At 44.0% G+C, this 14,173-nt stretch overlaps 1 protein-coding gene across 2 annotated transcripts; it reads right to left on the reverse strand.

Annotated features, from left to right (window-relative positions):
• Window positions 1–2,492: 2,492 nt before the first annotated feature.
• On the reverse strand, window positions 2,493–13,268 carry PRELID3A (PRELI domain containing 3A). Of its 2 annotated transcripts, XM_083878601.1 has the most exons (7): window positions 13,070–13,268; window positions 10,650–10,818; window positions 10,246–10,335; window positions 9,429–9,499; window positions 9,232–9,334; window positions 7,189–7,518; window positions 3,917–3,965 (listed from the first exon to the last, which is right to left on the reverse strand). In XM_083878601.1, exons 1-6 carry the CDS (start codon window positions 13,099–13,101, stop codon window positions 7,216–7,218), a joined length of 768 nt encoding a protein of 255 aa, XP_083734727.1. In that variant the 5' UTR covers window positions 13,102–13,268; the 3' UTR covers window positions 3,917–3,965; window positions 7,189–7,215. The 2 variants fall into 2 exon arrangements, with proteins under 2 accessions (XP_083734728.1, XP_083734727.1); XM_083878602.1 differs by lacking the exon at window positions 7,189–7,518 and having other exon boundaries at window positions 2,493–3,965; window positions 13,070–13,254.
• Between the last annotated feature and the right edge of the window lie 905 nt (window positions 13,269–14,173).

Raw genomic sequence — 14,173 nt, forward strand, 5'->3', positions numbered from 1 at the left:
CTAGGATTGCCTGTTGTCTGAGCAAATATAACCCTTCTTCCATCATGCCTGCTGACAGGATGGAGGAAAAGACATAAGAAGCATAAGGGATCATGCATCATGTGCCTCACACCTGCACAAGGCCAAATTAAGAAAAAATGGTCTAAACAAATGCAATTAATTACACACCAGACCATTTGACTACACTGTTTTTAAGTTAATACCTTTTGTCACTAACATGAGCCTGCACTGGCATAAAAACTGGACATCAGCCAGAAGCCAGTCTACTTTGAGTCTGGGATCTTCAACGTCTTAAAATCCTTCCGGGCCAAGAACCAACGTGCCCAGTTTGCCACACTCTGGGAACCACTGCTGCTGTTTTCCCTTGCTGCTTCCCCTGCAGTCAGGAACCAGCCCTTCCCAGCTTCTTCCTTCCACAGCAGGTGTGTGTGACGCAGCTGTAGGGATGGGGAGAGCAGCCACACTTCTATCCAATGTGGAGACCTGATTTGCTGGCACCAAATTCTTAAATTCCAACCACCTCCCTACATCACACCCCCCCCACTCTATTTCCCTTGAATTGCAACCCAGCAGCTGAGAAACACTGAACTGCAGCTTGAACAGCTGCTCCAAACAACCTCCCTCTCACAACTCACAAAACACAACTTCATTCCCCTTTCACCTCTCAAAGTGCAGAATTCTTATTCAAGATGGCACTTGCTACCTATTAATCAACACAGTTACAAGCACTGAGCTTTCTTCTGCTTGGCCCCAGCACTGCAAGATCCCTCCAAGTAAATCAGCACTGACTTTACACCATTTCTGCTTTACACATTTTTTTCCTCCTACGTATCCTTTCCCTTCTGCTCCACTCCAAAAAGCTGTGCTCTCCTGCTCCCACAAGCAGCCTAACACTTTCCCTCACATGCAGCTTTCTTTGAGACACCTCAGTCAATGCATGTGACATAAAACAAACTTCAGAAATATTTTTTAGCCATTTCCAGTAAAGAAAGAAAAGACGGAGGAATTTCTCTAGAGAGCAATGAAAATAAACAACTCCAAAGGCAGGAGTTTTTTTGCCTCAAGGGCCAACTCAGTCTATAACAGTCTAAGAACTGGAATGGGAATTGGGATGTTTCAACAAGTGTTATGCACAGCACAGACAGCTAGAGATCCCATTGGTCTAACCAGTCACATGGCCAAGGGAGAAAGATGGAAGCCCCACGTGCCAACAAAAAGAACAGAGCAGGGTAAAAACTGCCCAGGAAAGCTTATGGGAAATTAGGAACCACTTCATCTGCTAAACACAGGAGCCTACCGGGTTCCAGTGTGACCCACTGCAAGGTCCTTTGTCCACACTGGCAAAATGAGCAGCCACAGGAAGATCAATAATCCCATGGATGCACAGCTGGCACCTACCCCTAAGACAAGAGGGAACCGAGTGACAGAAGAGGCCCACAGAAGAAATTATTCTTTTTTTTACCCAAAGCTTCCCAGCTGTCCTTTAGCCTAGAGAAAAGCAGGAGAGGACTGAGCACAAGTAGGAAAGGTGCTGATGCCTGGCAAGTGGAGCAGCAGACAGATTGGAAAACCAAGCATTTAGCCACATAGTTCCTAAGTGGCAGTAAGTGGTGGAGTGGAAGCAGCCCAAAACCAGTGAGGAACAAAACAGAAAGGAGATGGTGCAACAGAAGTAGATAGGGATTAGTCACTGCAAGAAGGAAACACAGTGCCAAAGTAATCCAGGAAACTGACCTGTAATTGGTAGTGACCTGAGGGTGTGGCAGAGGAGATTGGTTTGGAGAGACAGTGCTGGAAGTGCTATGCACAAGTCAGCCAAGTAAATATTTCATTTCTGATGCAAAGAAGCAGCTTTAGACAACTCTTCTCCCAAACCAAAGCAATACATGAACCTCTCCAAAGGCTTTCCTGCCCCTGCTGACAGTCATGTTTTCATCCCCCCAGCAGGCATGTATGGAAATGCTGCAGCACAGGGTTCCAAATGTACACACATCACCGACTTTTCCCGTTTTGTGCAGAGCTCTGCCATAGCTGCACTCCCTTGCCTAGCAGAACACCAGGAGTAGAACATCTGTGTTCCTCACCCAGGAAGTGGCATCACTCCTGAAAAAGGGACAACAACTGACCTGCACCAAAGCCATCTTCCAGACATGGAAAATGAAATAGGCTGTATTAAGCTCTAAGTTTCTGTTCCAAAATAGGAAGGGCTTTAGGTCCACATAAAAAGAGCAATGTAACTATTTGCTATTAATTTAATTGCTTTCAACTAATACATATTTTTTTAAGTAGGTTTATTCATTAGGATCATGTGATTTAGTTACACCCAAACTAAAGTTTACTTTCAAACTAACCAGAATATGAATGCTGAAAATTCCCTTAAGCTACAAACACTTTAAAATTATCAGATCAAAACAATGACCAACATTTTACTCTTCTATTTTTTTAGAAGTTACTCATGCTCTTTAACAGCTTCCTGAGCACATGCTTGCCACTTGAACAAGTAAACATCCTTGCAACATTTATTTCACTTTGTGTGCACACAAAAAATAAGTTAAAATGCCCTAACAGAGGGTTCTGTCTGAGAAACATATACTACATCTGGATCAAACATCACAATTCTGTAAACATCAGACAAGGCTAGAGTCATCACCAATATATATTTATGCATATTTAATAGGAAAGTTTCTGCAGTTATTGGAGTATTTTTCCAGATAATGAGAAGCATTTCAAAGGATTTTAAAACCATTTTGTACCCACATGGAAAAGTGTTGAAAAGGTTCAGTTACACTGGTAGTCAGTAGTTAACAGAAAGCATTTAGAAAGGAGAGTCCATTTGTAGATCTTGTAATCTTGTTTTCTCCATTCAGGGAATGAAAAGTTTCTCTTCATGAAAACTTATCCTTTGGATTTAAAATTTTCTGCTCATTTCTCATTTTAACTCTTCTGGTTATTGCATCAATTTCTCCCTCAGTTAAGACATGATGTGAAGAGCAAGGACCACTGGAACAGCACGGTCTCTTCATTCCAGTAGCCTACAAATATGCTTCTTAGAGATTAATAAGTATTTTCCAGCACCTTCCAGAAATCACTACCCCTGTCCTCATAGGGAGGGGAGGAACTAGGACAAATTAATAAATAATAAAATAAATTATACCCTTCTCCCCACCAGAAAAACTATTTTAAGCTATTAACATCAATAGAAACTTTATCTTTGTTTGGATACAAACATCTAAGAGGTAAAGTATCCATGTGTCATGTTCAAACACGTTTAAACAAGAGTTTAAACTCTAAGATGAGTTAGTTCCACAAGATGTAGCCTTTCAAGATGATCCTCTAGATAAATATCAAATTCTACAGTATCATGTTCTGACTCATGTAGTTCCCTTTAACTGGCCATAAGACATTATCAGATTACAAACCAGACAAAATTCAGTGCTGTAGGACCTATCAGCCCTTCACAGAACGAAAGTTCACATGGAAAACCCTTAATCCCACACATGCTTTTTTTTCAAGCTTTTCAGTCTGAGATGGTGTAAATATAACACGCCCTTTACCTTTGTTTAAAAAGGCACATTTAGGCCATTTTAAATGTGCTAAATGCTTTGTTTCCAGTGTTAAACATAAATTGTTCAAATGAAAGGAGCATCTGCAGGAGATCAGTTTAATCTTCAATAGGCAACGAGAGCTGCTGTGAAGATGATGGATGAAGTTACTTTTCCACTGATCCAGTATTCTTATAAATGGACAAAGCCTCTGCAGATCAGCCTCGGAGGGAGCTCTACAGAGCAGTCTGCAGAATAAGACTTTTCTGTCAGTTATTGGTTTTATTTGGTGAACCTGAATATTTGGCTTTACTTTTCCGTGGACGCTGCTGCCATGGCTGGTTTGATCCCGTCACGCGTGGACTTCAGCTCCTCCAGTTCTGTGTTTAGTTTGCTGATCACCCACTCCAGGGCATCCCGACCCTGCCAGGAAAATACCAGAGTTTAGGATCAGAACAGACACACCACCACTGCTCGTGTTTCTATAAGTCTTCCTCTGTCAGACATGAAACTTGTTTTAAAATCAAACTGCATAGTTTGATACCAGATCATATTGATCATTCCTTAGCACCTTCTTATGGAGACTTCACTGCAAAGGCATTTGCTTCACCCCTAAGCCAGAAGCAAATGCAGTGTTGTTGTGTGCTCCCAGTAGCACACCGAGGCAGAAGGCCTAATTCAGCAGGCAACTTTCCTTAACTAAGAGAATTGCTGTTTTTGCTGTTTGCTGCTCCCATCACCCAAAGATTATCAGCAGATTTAGGGCAAAATCCAGGTACTGTTCTCAGTTTCATTAGACAAGTTATACAGAGAGTTTTTGAGAAGATCCAGGGCAAAGAAAGTCTTCCAAGTGCTCTCTGAAGTAGCAGCTAAGTGATCTGCTATCTATCAAGAGTTCAGAAGTGGACTCACACTGAACTCTACATTTGTACAAAGCAACTTTTCAGCAGACAGATCAGGCTAATTGTGTTGCACATTTTGTATCAAGGTATGGGAATGCCTCAAGCTCAGAACTGACAGCCAGTGCTTCAGTAAGAGCTGCAGAACCCAGGGCAATAAGCCTGACAAGAACCTTTTACCTGAAGAAGACTCTGGAGCAGATGCACCTCAATGTCCACAAGATGCAGCCAGCAGTGGCACAATGAAGTCAAGAAAATAAAGAGAAGTACTTTAACTAAACAAAAGTCAAGATTTTAGAACTCTGCAAGATCAGAATAGCAGCTTTTGTCAAAGCAAGCAGATGGGATCAGACCAGGAGAACACCTGGCCTATTTTCACTAAGAGAGAAGTCAAGAGACATTCACCTCTATTACTCTACTAAGAATAAGAAATGCAAACAGTGGAGAGCAGTATGTGGGAGCCAAGTTTAGAATTCTGGAGATAAAGGTTTGAGCCAAAAAAATCATAAATGTTCAGGAGAGCCACTGTCAGTGTTCCAACCTTTTGCAGACATTGACAGAAAGGCCAAGCACGGCCTCCTCTGCAGACAGAGTTTTGTTCCAAACTGTGATGTGCTAATTTTGTTGTATTCATTAAAGGTGATAAAGTGCACAGGAACATCACAGTCTCCAGAAGCTGCTGTTGTCCTTTATAGACTACTAAGCATGAACAAGAATCTGCAAAAGCAGCTTTGAAATCCTAAGGAAAAAAGAATGTCAGAAGAAAGCTCATACACTCTTAAAGGATTTTTTTGCCAGGCTAGAAACATTAGTCTGGAATAATATGAAAAGCCCAGATCCAGAAAGTGTAACCTATTAAAAGAAATACAGTTTTCCTGTGAATAGGAGCACAGTTATCTCAAGACTCTCACTAGGGTCAGTGAAGGGCTGACTTGGTTTCTCTGTGGGCTTTCCATATTCCAGGGACTCAGAATAAACATTAATTGCTACTTCTGCACTGGCAGACAGTCCTTAAACTGAGAAGAGTCACTCAGGTATTACAATAAAGTGTTCAGCTCTTGGTCAAGGCTCAGAAAGAGAGATTCAGCTCCACCCCACATTACCTCAAGAACTAGGATGTTTAAGTTAATGAGTTCAAGAGATGCCTTTAAAAGCTACTAATAACATTCAAGAAAGTATGATTGAAATTGTCCATTTTAAGTACAGGTTGCAGAACAAAGACCTTAGAAGGGATGATTTAACTTCTGAGCTCCTTCCATCTGAGCACCAAAGTGACTGTTCTTCAGCAGGGAGTAACTTCCACCTTCTCCACAGGCTGTGGAAGACCTGGGAACGCCAGCAAAGCACAAATAAAAGCACCCAGGCATGGGCAAGCTACTGCACAGCAACAAGTTGTAACCAGTCATGAATTAACTGAGGTGAATGCTCAGTAAGGAAAAAGTGGGGGGCAGGGAGGGGGAATCATCTTTCAGTAGCAGGCATTTGGACATTTAAAAGTCAGGTTTAAATATCCTCTCTGAGGTGACACAGGCACACAGAGCTTGGATGTTATATTTGTTATATTGCTCAAAGAAGACTGGTCAGAAGGTCAAACACTTTTGTCATAGAAAACACTCAGTAGAAAAACACTGAGATTCTTTTCAGGCCCTGACTTGAAACAATCACATCATTGTGTTTTACGTGATATTTTTGTTGATGAGATAAATTCATTAAAAACATCCATGACATTCAACTGGGGCACCAAGACATTTCCTCCAGTTTTTGAGAGTATATAGGTCTGTCTATATCTCCTTAGACTTGCATACTCTATATGCATATTTTGCAGCTAAGAATAAACTCATGATTTTGGCAAGGAAGACTTCAGGAACATTCTGCACAGGAAATTAAGTAGAAATCTCAACCAGATCCAAAGCCTCCAAGTGCCACGAAAACTACCCAGTTATGAGAAAAAAATCTGACAGAGGACTGTCTATAAAGTCTCATACTGTACAACAAGTTCTGCAGTCAGTCATTACACAAGCACATTCATCCCCAGGCATGCAGGTTGTGTTATTCATTATTGCAGGTGTCAGCAGCATGACGTGGCTGGCACAACAAGCACTGCATATGAAGATTTGTTGGTAGGGCTTTAGTGACTGATAAGTGCTGAGCCTTTGTAGTTGATGTTTTCCAGAAAAACAGCCATAAAAGCTTAGTGGAATGAGAATGTAAAAGCAAACACTCACGGCATACACGGACCTCAGAGTAAGCAGTGTCAAAAGCCCAACTTTCTTAACTAGGAGAAGCAGCAAAATGGATTTCTTTCTTTTTAAGAAATCTTATTGGTTGAAGCAGAAGCCAATACAGGAATGACAGGGACAAGCTACACTGACTAGTGGAAGAAAAACAATCTGCACAGAGGTCTCACAGGCAAATACACTCAGTTCTCTCAACCCTGAACTCAGATTTGTTCATAGTTATATAACTGCAGGGACAGGTCACTACCAAAATGAATATAACTACAAGACCAATGAAAAGCAGGAACGGTCTGGCATCCTGACAGCTTCAAGCTTTGCACAGATTTCCTCAGAAGGGCAACACTATTCCTCAGGCAGAAGAAAAGCAAATACAATTCCGCTACGCAAAACATTTCCCCTGTTAGGCAACCTGTTTCAAGACATCAATTTTATATCTCTAGAACACAGTTCTGATTCATTTTTATAAAGCCAATTCCTCTCACTAGCCAATTTATTAATTTGTTTAGGTACCAGCTTTATATACTGAGATCACAGAAACTAGGAGCAGATCAAACACTCTGTGGAGGGACTCCTTCCCATCCCTGGCTGTCTGCAATCCTCAAGCCATAACCAAGACTGTGTGGCACAAGAAGACACGGCTGCAGCTCCTTGGCTGCCCAGTGGCACAGACACAGGTCCATGGATCCAGCCTGGACTGGGGCTACTCTCCCCCTGTACAGCTGCAGTGCAGTGAACAGGTCTGCCATTCCTGTATGCAGGGTGTGGAAAACAGACATGCAGGGTCACTGATGGAATCCACGCCACAACGATCCATGCAATATTTGCTGGAAAGCTGAGATGCTGCAGCAAGAAGAAGAATGCTGGAATTACCACTAGTTAGTACAAACTGCAGCTGTGGAGAACCGCTAGCTTAGAGCGCTTTCAGAATTTTGAATTATCCACTCAATAGCATCCCACCCCTAGAGCGACACAAAAAGATTTACAACAAACAGCAAACGATTTTTTCATGGTCATTAAAAATAACAATGCATCACCTGCCAGTGCTACCTCAGAGCAAAGTCTCAATAATTCCTATTTCTTCAGAACAGCAAAACGTTTTTCAGTAACTGTCATGAAGTTAAGAGGGGAGTTTAGAGCACGGAGGCACAGCACAGCATGCAAGAAGAGCTAGCAGTGGTACAGTAGGTACTGGTTAGCAAAGAAAGGGTTGGTAACAGCAATTACAAATCTCTGCCGAGGTCAAAATCTGTAGAGTCTTTTCAGTGAAATACACTGCACAAGAAGATCTTTCTGATTTGCAAGAAGCTTGTAAACCAGTGTGCTCCTTGGAAATGGCAGAACAGAACAACCTTTAAAACAGATGGAGCTCTCTCACAGGCAACACCTCAACAGGTACCAAGAAATATTTACAGTTTCTCTGAGTTCAAAAGAGACATTCAAATGTAACTGATGCCTCAAGAGAAATTTTGCCAGAATTTTAAAGTGTGCCTAACTTGATCTGGCACACCAGCCAACTAGACAATGCTTTGCTACCTCTGGGTCAGCCTGAAATTTGGTTGTGAGCCAGGGTTTGTTCCTCTCTTTCAAGAATATACACTCCACACAGACTTTTAAATGGAAACTGGATCAGAACAGAACTGTAATTTAACTGAAACACCTTCCATTTCACACAGAGAGCACCCAGCTAGGTAACAGTACTCTTCAGTGCCTAGAAATGACCCATCACTCCTTCTCCATCCCCTGATTTTAACAAGTTTTCCTCCCACCTCAGGAGCACCCAGAAGGGTGGAAAAGGAGGCTTTCTCCTCTCTGATCTAGTTGGCTGTACCAAGTTGGCTTACACTGGTTGGTCAGGGAGCATCCCTCACAAGGATGAAGGGGTGGCCAAAGCACAGGATCTCTGGCATGGCAGGAGTTACCTGGGCCAGATTCCCACTGTGCTGAACCCCTCCAGCAATGCAGAACAAAATCTCAGACTCCTGACAGCACTCATCCTGCTGTTAGGCAGCAAGGCCTATGCTTTGCCAGCAATTCCATTTCTTCCCCAAAGAACTGCAGGACAAAGTGCCCAAAAATAAGCACTCCCATAGCTCTGCCTGTGCTGAGGAGCAGCTCCATGGCTGCAGGCCAAATAGAAAAAGCAAGCAAGACAGAGCAGTCAGTGCAGTGTTACCCAGGTGAGGCAGCACAGTCTCACCTCCTCAAAGAATATGCTTCTGCTTACACTGCATTACTTTTGGCCACAGGCAAGGAGACAGCTCAATTATAGATATGAACTGGAACAACTGACAAAAGCAGCATAGAAAATATGCTGGTATTAACTGATAAATCTGCATTATAAAGGCTGAAAGTGAAGTTGCATTCTCTACTAGCACTAACTCCTAGAAATAAGTTGCTGAAGTTCTGTAAAAAATGTATTGAGACACTGTGCACAAAATGTAGAGAAATTAAATATAACATTCAACACACACCATTGACAATTACTATTAAAAAAAAAAAAAAAAAGAATGATTGGGTGGGGGGAGAGAGGGAGAAAACAGAATAAGGATGTACCTTTCTGGCATTAGAAGATATTGTGTTTGCCATCAAGCTTTCCAGATAACTGCTCAAGCTAATGCCTTTTACAGTAATAATTGCTTCTTGAGTTAGCACAGTCCTGTAAGGGAACAAAGAAAGGTAAACACCTAAGCTGAACTGGACTAACAAATTGTCCCCTAGACACAAAGACACACACAAATATCTCTACTTACTTTTCTGGGTTTTCTGGATGAGGTGTGTAAACCAGTCTCTCGTCAACAGACACCAGGTTTGTGAGTGTAATCTTAAGAATAAAAACAGAGCTGAAATCCTCACTTCCCACCTTTCGTTTCTCTGTTATCAGCAGCACTACTCAATAGCAGAGCACTCAATTTAATGTCAAAATACTGTACACAGAATATAAAACCCAGAACACAGTCAATAAAAAGACCTATAAAGGGTGATTAATCTTTGCCTATCCTTGATCTAATTATATCAAAGTTCCCACTGACAGGACAGAGCACCAACAGCTTTCTCTGAAGGCTGAGTCTGATTTATGGCCAGCGATAGAGTGAGGCCCTTCCAGACCCCCACAGCACCACCTGGACTAGACAGAAAATGAATACTCAGGAAGGACAAGGCCTCTTGTACAGAGAACAAGGCTTTCCTACAGACAACCCCACCTTAAATCTGAGTTATAAGTTACCAGGATACCAAAATATTGCACAATACTTCATGTATGTTCTATGAAAAAGGACATTTCACATTAAAACTTTTGCTGGAAATGACAGAACCCAATCATCTAAAAGCCAAATTATTTTACATGCATTCTGAGAAATAATCTTATATTAAAAACAGAATCACAAATGTTTGATTATGAAGTATTTAAATTATGAGAAGAAGAAAAAAAGAGTCATCTAAGACACTAATTAAGACACGTAAATTGTTGTCTCTAATGAGAGACACAGATACATTTCCAATCTAAATGTTAAGAGCAAAACATCCAATTTCCAGAACTAATTATCAGAAACTCCTTAAGCCACCACTCACATTAGTTGAGCAAAGTTCCATCTTCTTTTCCACTGGATCTACCACAGAATGTTCCTCTATGTAAGTCAGAGTTCTACTTGTTCCTAATATCTGAAGGGGGGAAAAAAATGGTAACTGCCAAAATCCAACAAACAAACTGAACCTTAAAACACATTAACACCAAGTTCTCAGTGACCCCAAATAAATACAAATTAATTCACGGATACCAGACAGTTGTGATCAGAGGTGAGACTTCATTGTCTCTAGATTGGATCAGCCATAGAGCATGGCACAGACCAGCCTGGAAGGCATTTACAGACACACACAAATTTCAGCTTTTACTTCAAAGTCAGCTCCAGTTCAGAGGATGGCATAAAAGGGATAAATAATGAAGAAACCAAAGAATGAAGGCTGCAGAGATGTACCGCTTTGACAATAGCGGGCAATCCCCACTCGGTGCTGAGAAGTCGGTGGCTGTGCAGCCTCCCCTGCTTATCCAGGCTCCTGTCGAGGACATCAACTCCCACCACACACGGATTCATGGGGTTGGGGTACTTCCTCATAGCAGCTTTGATCACAGTATCCCAGGGATGTCTGCAAAAGGAAGAGGGGAGAGTATTTGTAAGTATTTTGTATTGAATCCCAAGTATTCAGATGACACTAAATCAGGATATGTGTTGTGCAATATGGGACAGGCTGTTTCATAGCTTCCAGAAATCCCTTTGGAATACAGTTATCCTTGGAAAGGCAATAAGAGACTGACACAAAAACAGAAGGAAAAAAAAGTTCTTCTCTCCAGACTGAAGCAAGGAATTATTAACGCAAGATTAAGAAAAATGAAGGCAAAGGGCAACAGTCCCTCATTGCTACTAGTGACATTCCAAGCAGTGCCCACAGAGATGGTGGAAATCTCAGCTCATTCCAGGACCCCACCAGAAAAGCAACTTGACCTAACGCTTAAGCTTGCCCTGCTTTGAGAACAGGGCTAGACTACATGACCTCCAGGAGTCCACTCTAACATAAGTTTTTCTGTAATTCTAAGCATACCAAATAAACTAACGAGGAAATCACTTGCTTCTGCTCCTTCCTATAGAAAAAAAAAAAAAAAAAAAAAAAAAAAAAAGTGAAATTAAATTCTACTTAAAAAAGGATCATTGGGAAGTTCAAAAAAAACCAGATTTTTAGAAACCCCATCAGCTCACAGCCTGATGTCTGCACCCACACTGCTGCTTCCAGCACTTTGTTAGCATGAATTCCACTTATGGATACTCTCCTCGGAACTGATTTTATGAAATAAATTTTGATAACCTCAAATTCCTGGGATCAGAGCAGTCCTGCTACTCAAGCTGACTGTTCAGACAGCTCTTGAGGTAGTTCAGATATTTCCTTCTGAAACAGAAACCATGGACTTGATCCAACAGAGAAATTCTGTCCCTAATTATTTCTATATTTAGAATAACTGACATGATAGCCTCAAAGCCTTTAAAATTATGTTTAAAAATTCAACAATTGGTATCTAACTTAAGAAGGCTTAGGGGTGCCAACTTGTACTTAAGAGTTGCACTTAGGGCCCTAAATGGATTTTATTTTAGTCTTAAAATAGACTGGTACAGAGAGGCACCGACAGCACAGCACTACATGAACAACCAAAAAGTTGGAAAAATAAGTAATTTTTCTAAGAAAAAAAGTGTCAGAAAGCTTTGCTGGTGCAAGCAGGAGAAATAAGAGCCCTCAATTCCTGCAGCAGAAGAAGAGCTGGAGGATTGTTCCTTGCTCCATCTTTGGTGACTCTACACCTCCATCAACAGAAGATACACAAACTGAAAATGACAAAATTCTGTGAAATGTCCCTAAGGGATTGAGTCAGAGATCTGATAAGGCACAACAACATTTTATTAACCATTCAAATCCATTCGAATGAACTACCTACACCCACACACATTACGCCATAAGATGGGGGTGCTCTAATACAGAACTTGGTGAGAAAATGTCAAATAAAAATAGCTTTTGCATTCCCTAGGTGACAGATACTCATCTCAGACTGGGGAGTTGTGCCATGCTCGAGCAGCCTCTGCCTGATATTTCCTGATAGAAACCACAGTTCCCTCACACCAGACCAGGGCTGAGCACCGAGTACCTGCATCGGCGCAAGGAATTCAGTTGTGTCGAGGTGATTAAAGAAATTTAGAGCAACACAACAATCTGGGAAATTTTGTAAATATTTTAAGAACTATCACCCGCGGTGCTGTTCGGGCCTGGAGACTTTTGTCACACCTGTAGCAGAGGAACCACAGGCGGCGGCGTTCCCAGCGCTGCCCCGGCCCTGCTGAGCCCTCCCTGGGACGGGCAGCCTGTTACACACCCCTGAGACTTTTCCCTGGCGCTTCCTCGATATGCCGAGGTGCACGTTCCGTGCAGGAAAGCCCCGATGGACAGAGCGCTCACCCAGAGGGGCTGCGGGCACCCCACGGGCCGCACTGAGGCCCGGCCCAGGGACACCCCGAGCCCGCCTCTCGGAATGGACCATCGGCTACATCAGCACTTGGCTTTTTTTCTATTTATTTATAGTGTGAAAGTTATTTTTCCTAAGCACCCAGCCCTTTATCGAGCCATCAGGCTGTCAGGCCAGCGCTACCACTCCATCCTCTTGGAATGCTATTCCCGAGCCAGGAGCAGCCCAGGCGCGGCAGGAAGCGGCTCGAGGCGATGCAGGACGGGCACCGCCGAGCCCAGTTCCCGGCTCCCCTCCTCCTCCCCCTTCTCCGGCCGTGCCCGCGGCATTCCCATTTCCGCCGTCACCCCGGCGAGACCCGGTGAAGCGCGGGGGTCCGGGCGGTCCCCTCACCCGAACACGTGCTCGGAGCTCCAGATCTTCATGGCGGCGGGCGGCGTCCCTGGGATCGCGGCGGGCAGCGCGGGGAGCGGCGCGCGCGGCGGCGGGGCCGGGGTGACTGACAGCCGCGCGCCGGCCCGGACAGCGCCAGCGGCCGCCGGGAGGGGAAGGGGGCGGGGCGAGTCCGGGCCGGCGCGCGCGTCACGGGCTGCGTCACCGCCCCGCCCCTGCGCCCGCGGGAGAGGCGAGGCAGCGCGCATGCGCAGGAGCACAGCAGGTGTCCCGGGTGGGAAGCGATTCACAGGGATCGTCCGTGTCCAGCTCGGAGCCCTGCGCAGGACAGCTCCAGGAATCACACCGTGGGCCCGAGAGCGCTATCCAAACGCTTCTCGAACTCTGTCAGGCTTGGTGCTGTGGCCATTTCCCTGGCAGCCCGTTTCAGTGCTCAGCCACCCTCGACGTAAAGAGCCTTTTCCTGACAGCGAACCTGAACTTCCCCCCATACCGCTGGCGCTGGAAAGGCACATCCTGGGAAAGCAGTTCTGCATTACCGTTGACTGGCTTTTCCTGCCGGTCCTCACAAACACCCTCCCCACCAGCTCCTCAGCACAGAGGGGACATGGAGCCCCCAGAGCAGTGCGGGTGCAGAGCTACAAACGTGATGGAGGAGGAGTTGTGGCATCTCTCTCATGAGGGAGGAGGGGCTGAGGGACCTAGGCCTGTTCAGCCTCCAGAAGAGATGGCTGAGAGAGGAGCCCACCAATGTGTATATATATATTTAGATGGGGGGTGCCAAGAAGATGGATCCAGGCTCTGCTCGTTGCACCAAGCCGTAGGACAAGAGGCAACAGGCAGAAACTGATGCACAGGAAGGTCTCTGCAATTGCTTATGAGGAAGAACTTGTTTACTGAGTGGGTGACCAAGCAATGGAAAAGACTGCCTAGAGAAGTTGTAGAGTCTCCCTTACCGGAGATATTCAAGAACCATGTGGATGCAACTCTGTGCCATGTGCTCTGGGATGAGCCTGGTTGACCAGGGGGGTTGCACCCAATGATCCACTGTGGTCCTTTCTTTTCCCATTTTTTGATTCTGGGATTCTGTGAGCTACCAGCCTT

Source organism: Zosterops lateralis (assembly GCF_965231275.1).
Source record: "Zosterops lateralis genome assembly, chromosome: 1".
NCBI lineage: Eukaryota > Metazoa > Chordata > Aves > Passeriformes > Zosteropidae > Zosterops > Zosterops lateralis.

Coding starts and splice junctions, on each gene's coding strand:
- PRELID3A (XM_083878601.1), bottom strand. CDS start 13,101: ATGAAGATCTGGAGCTCCGAGCACGTGTTCGG. Junction 10,336..10,649: donor TGCCCGCTATTGTCAAAGCG/GTACATCTCTGC, acceptor TCCCCCCTTCAG/ATATTAGGAACAAGTAGAAC. Junction 7,519..9,231: donor TATCTTCTAATGCCAGAAAG/GTACATCCTTAT, acceptor TTCTTGCTGCAG/CATCTCAGCTTTCCAGCAAA.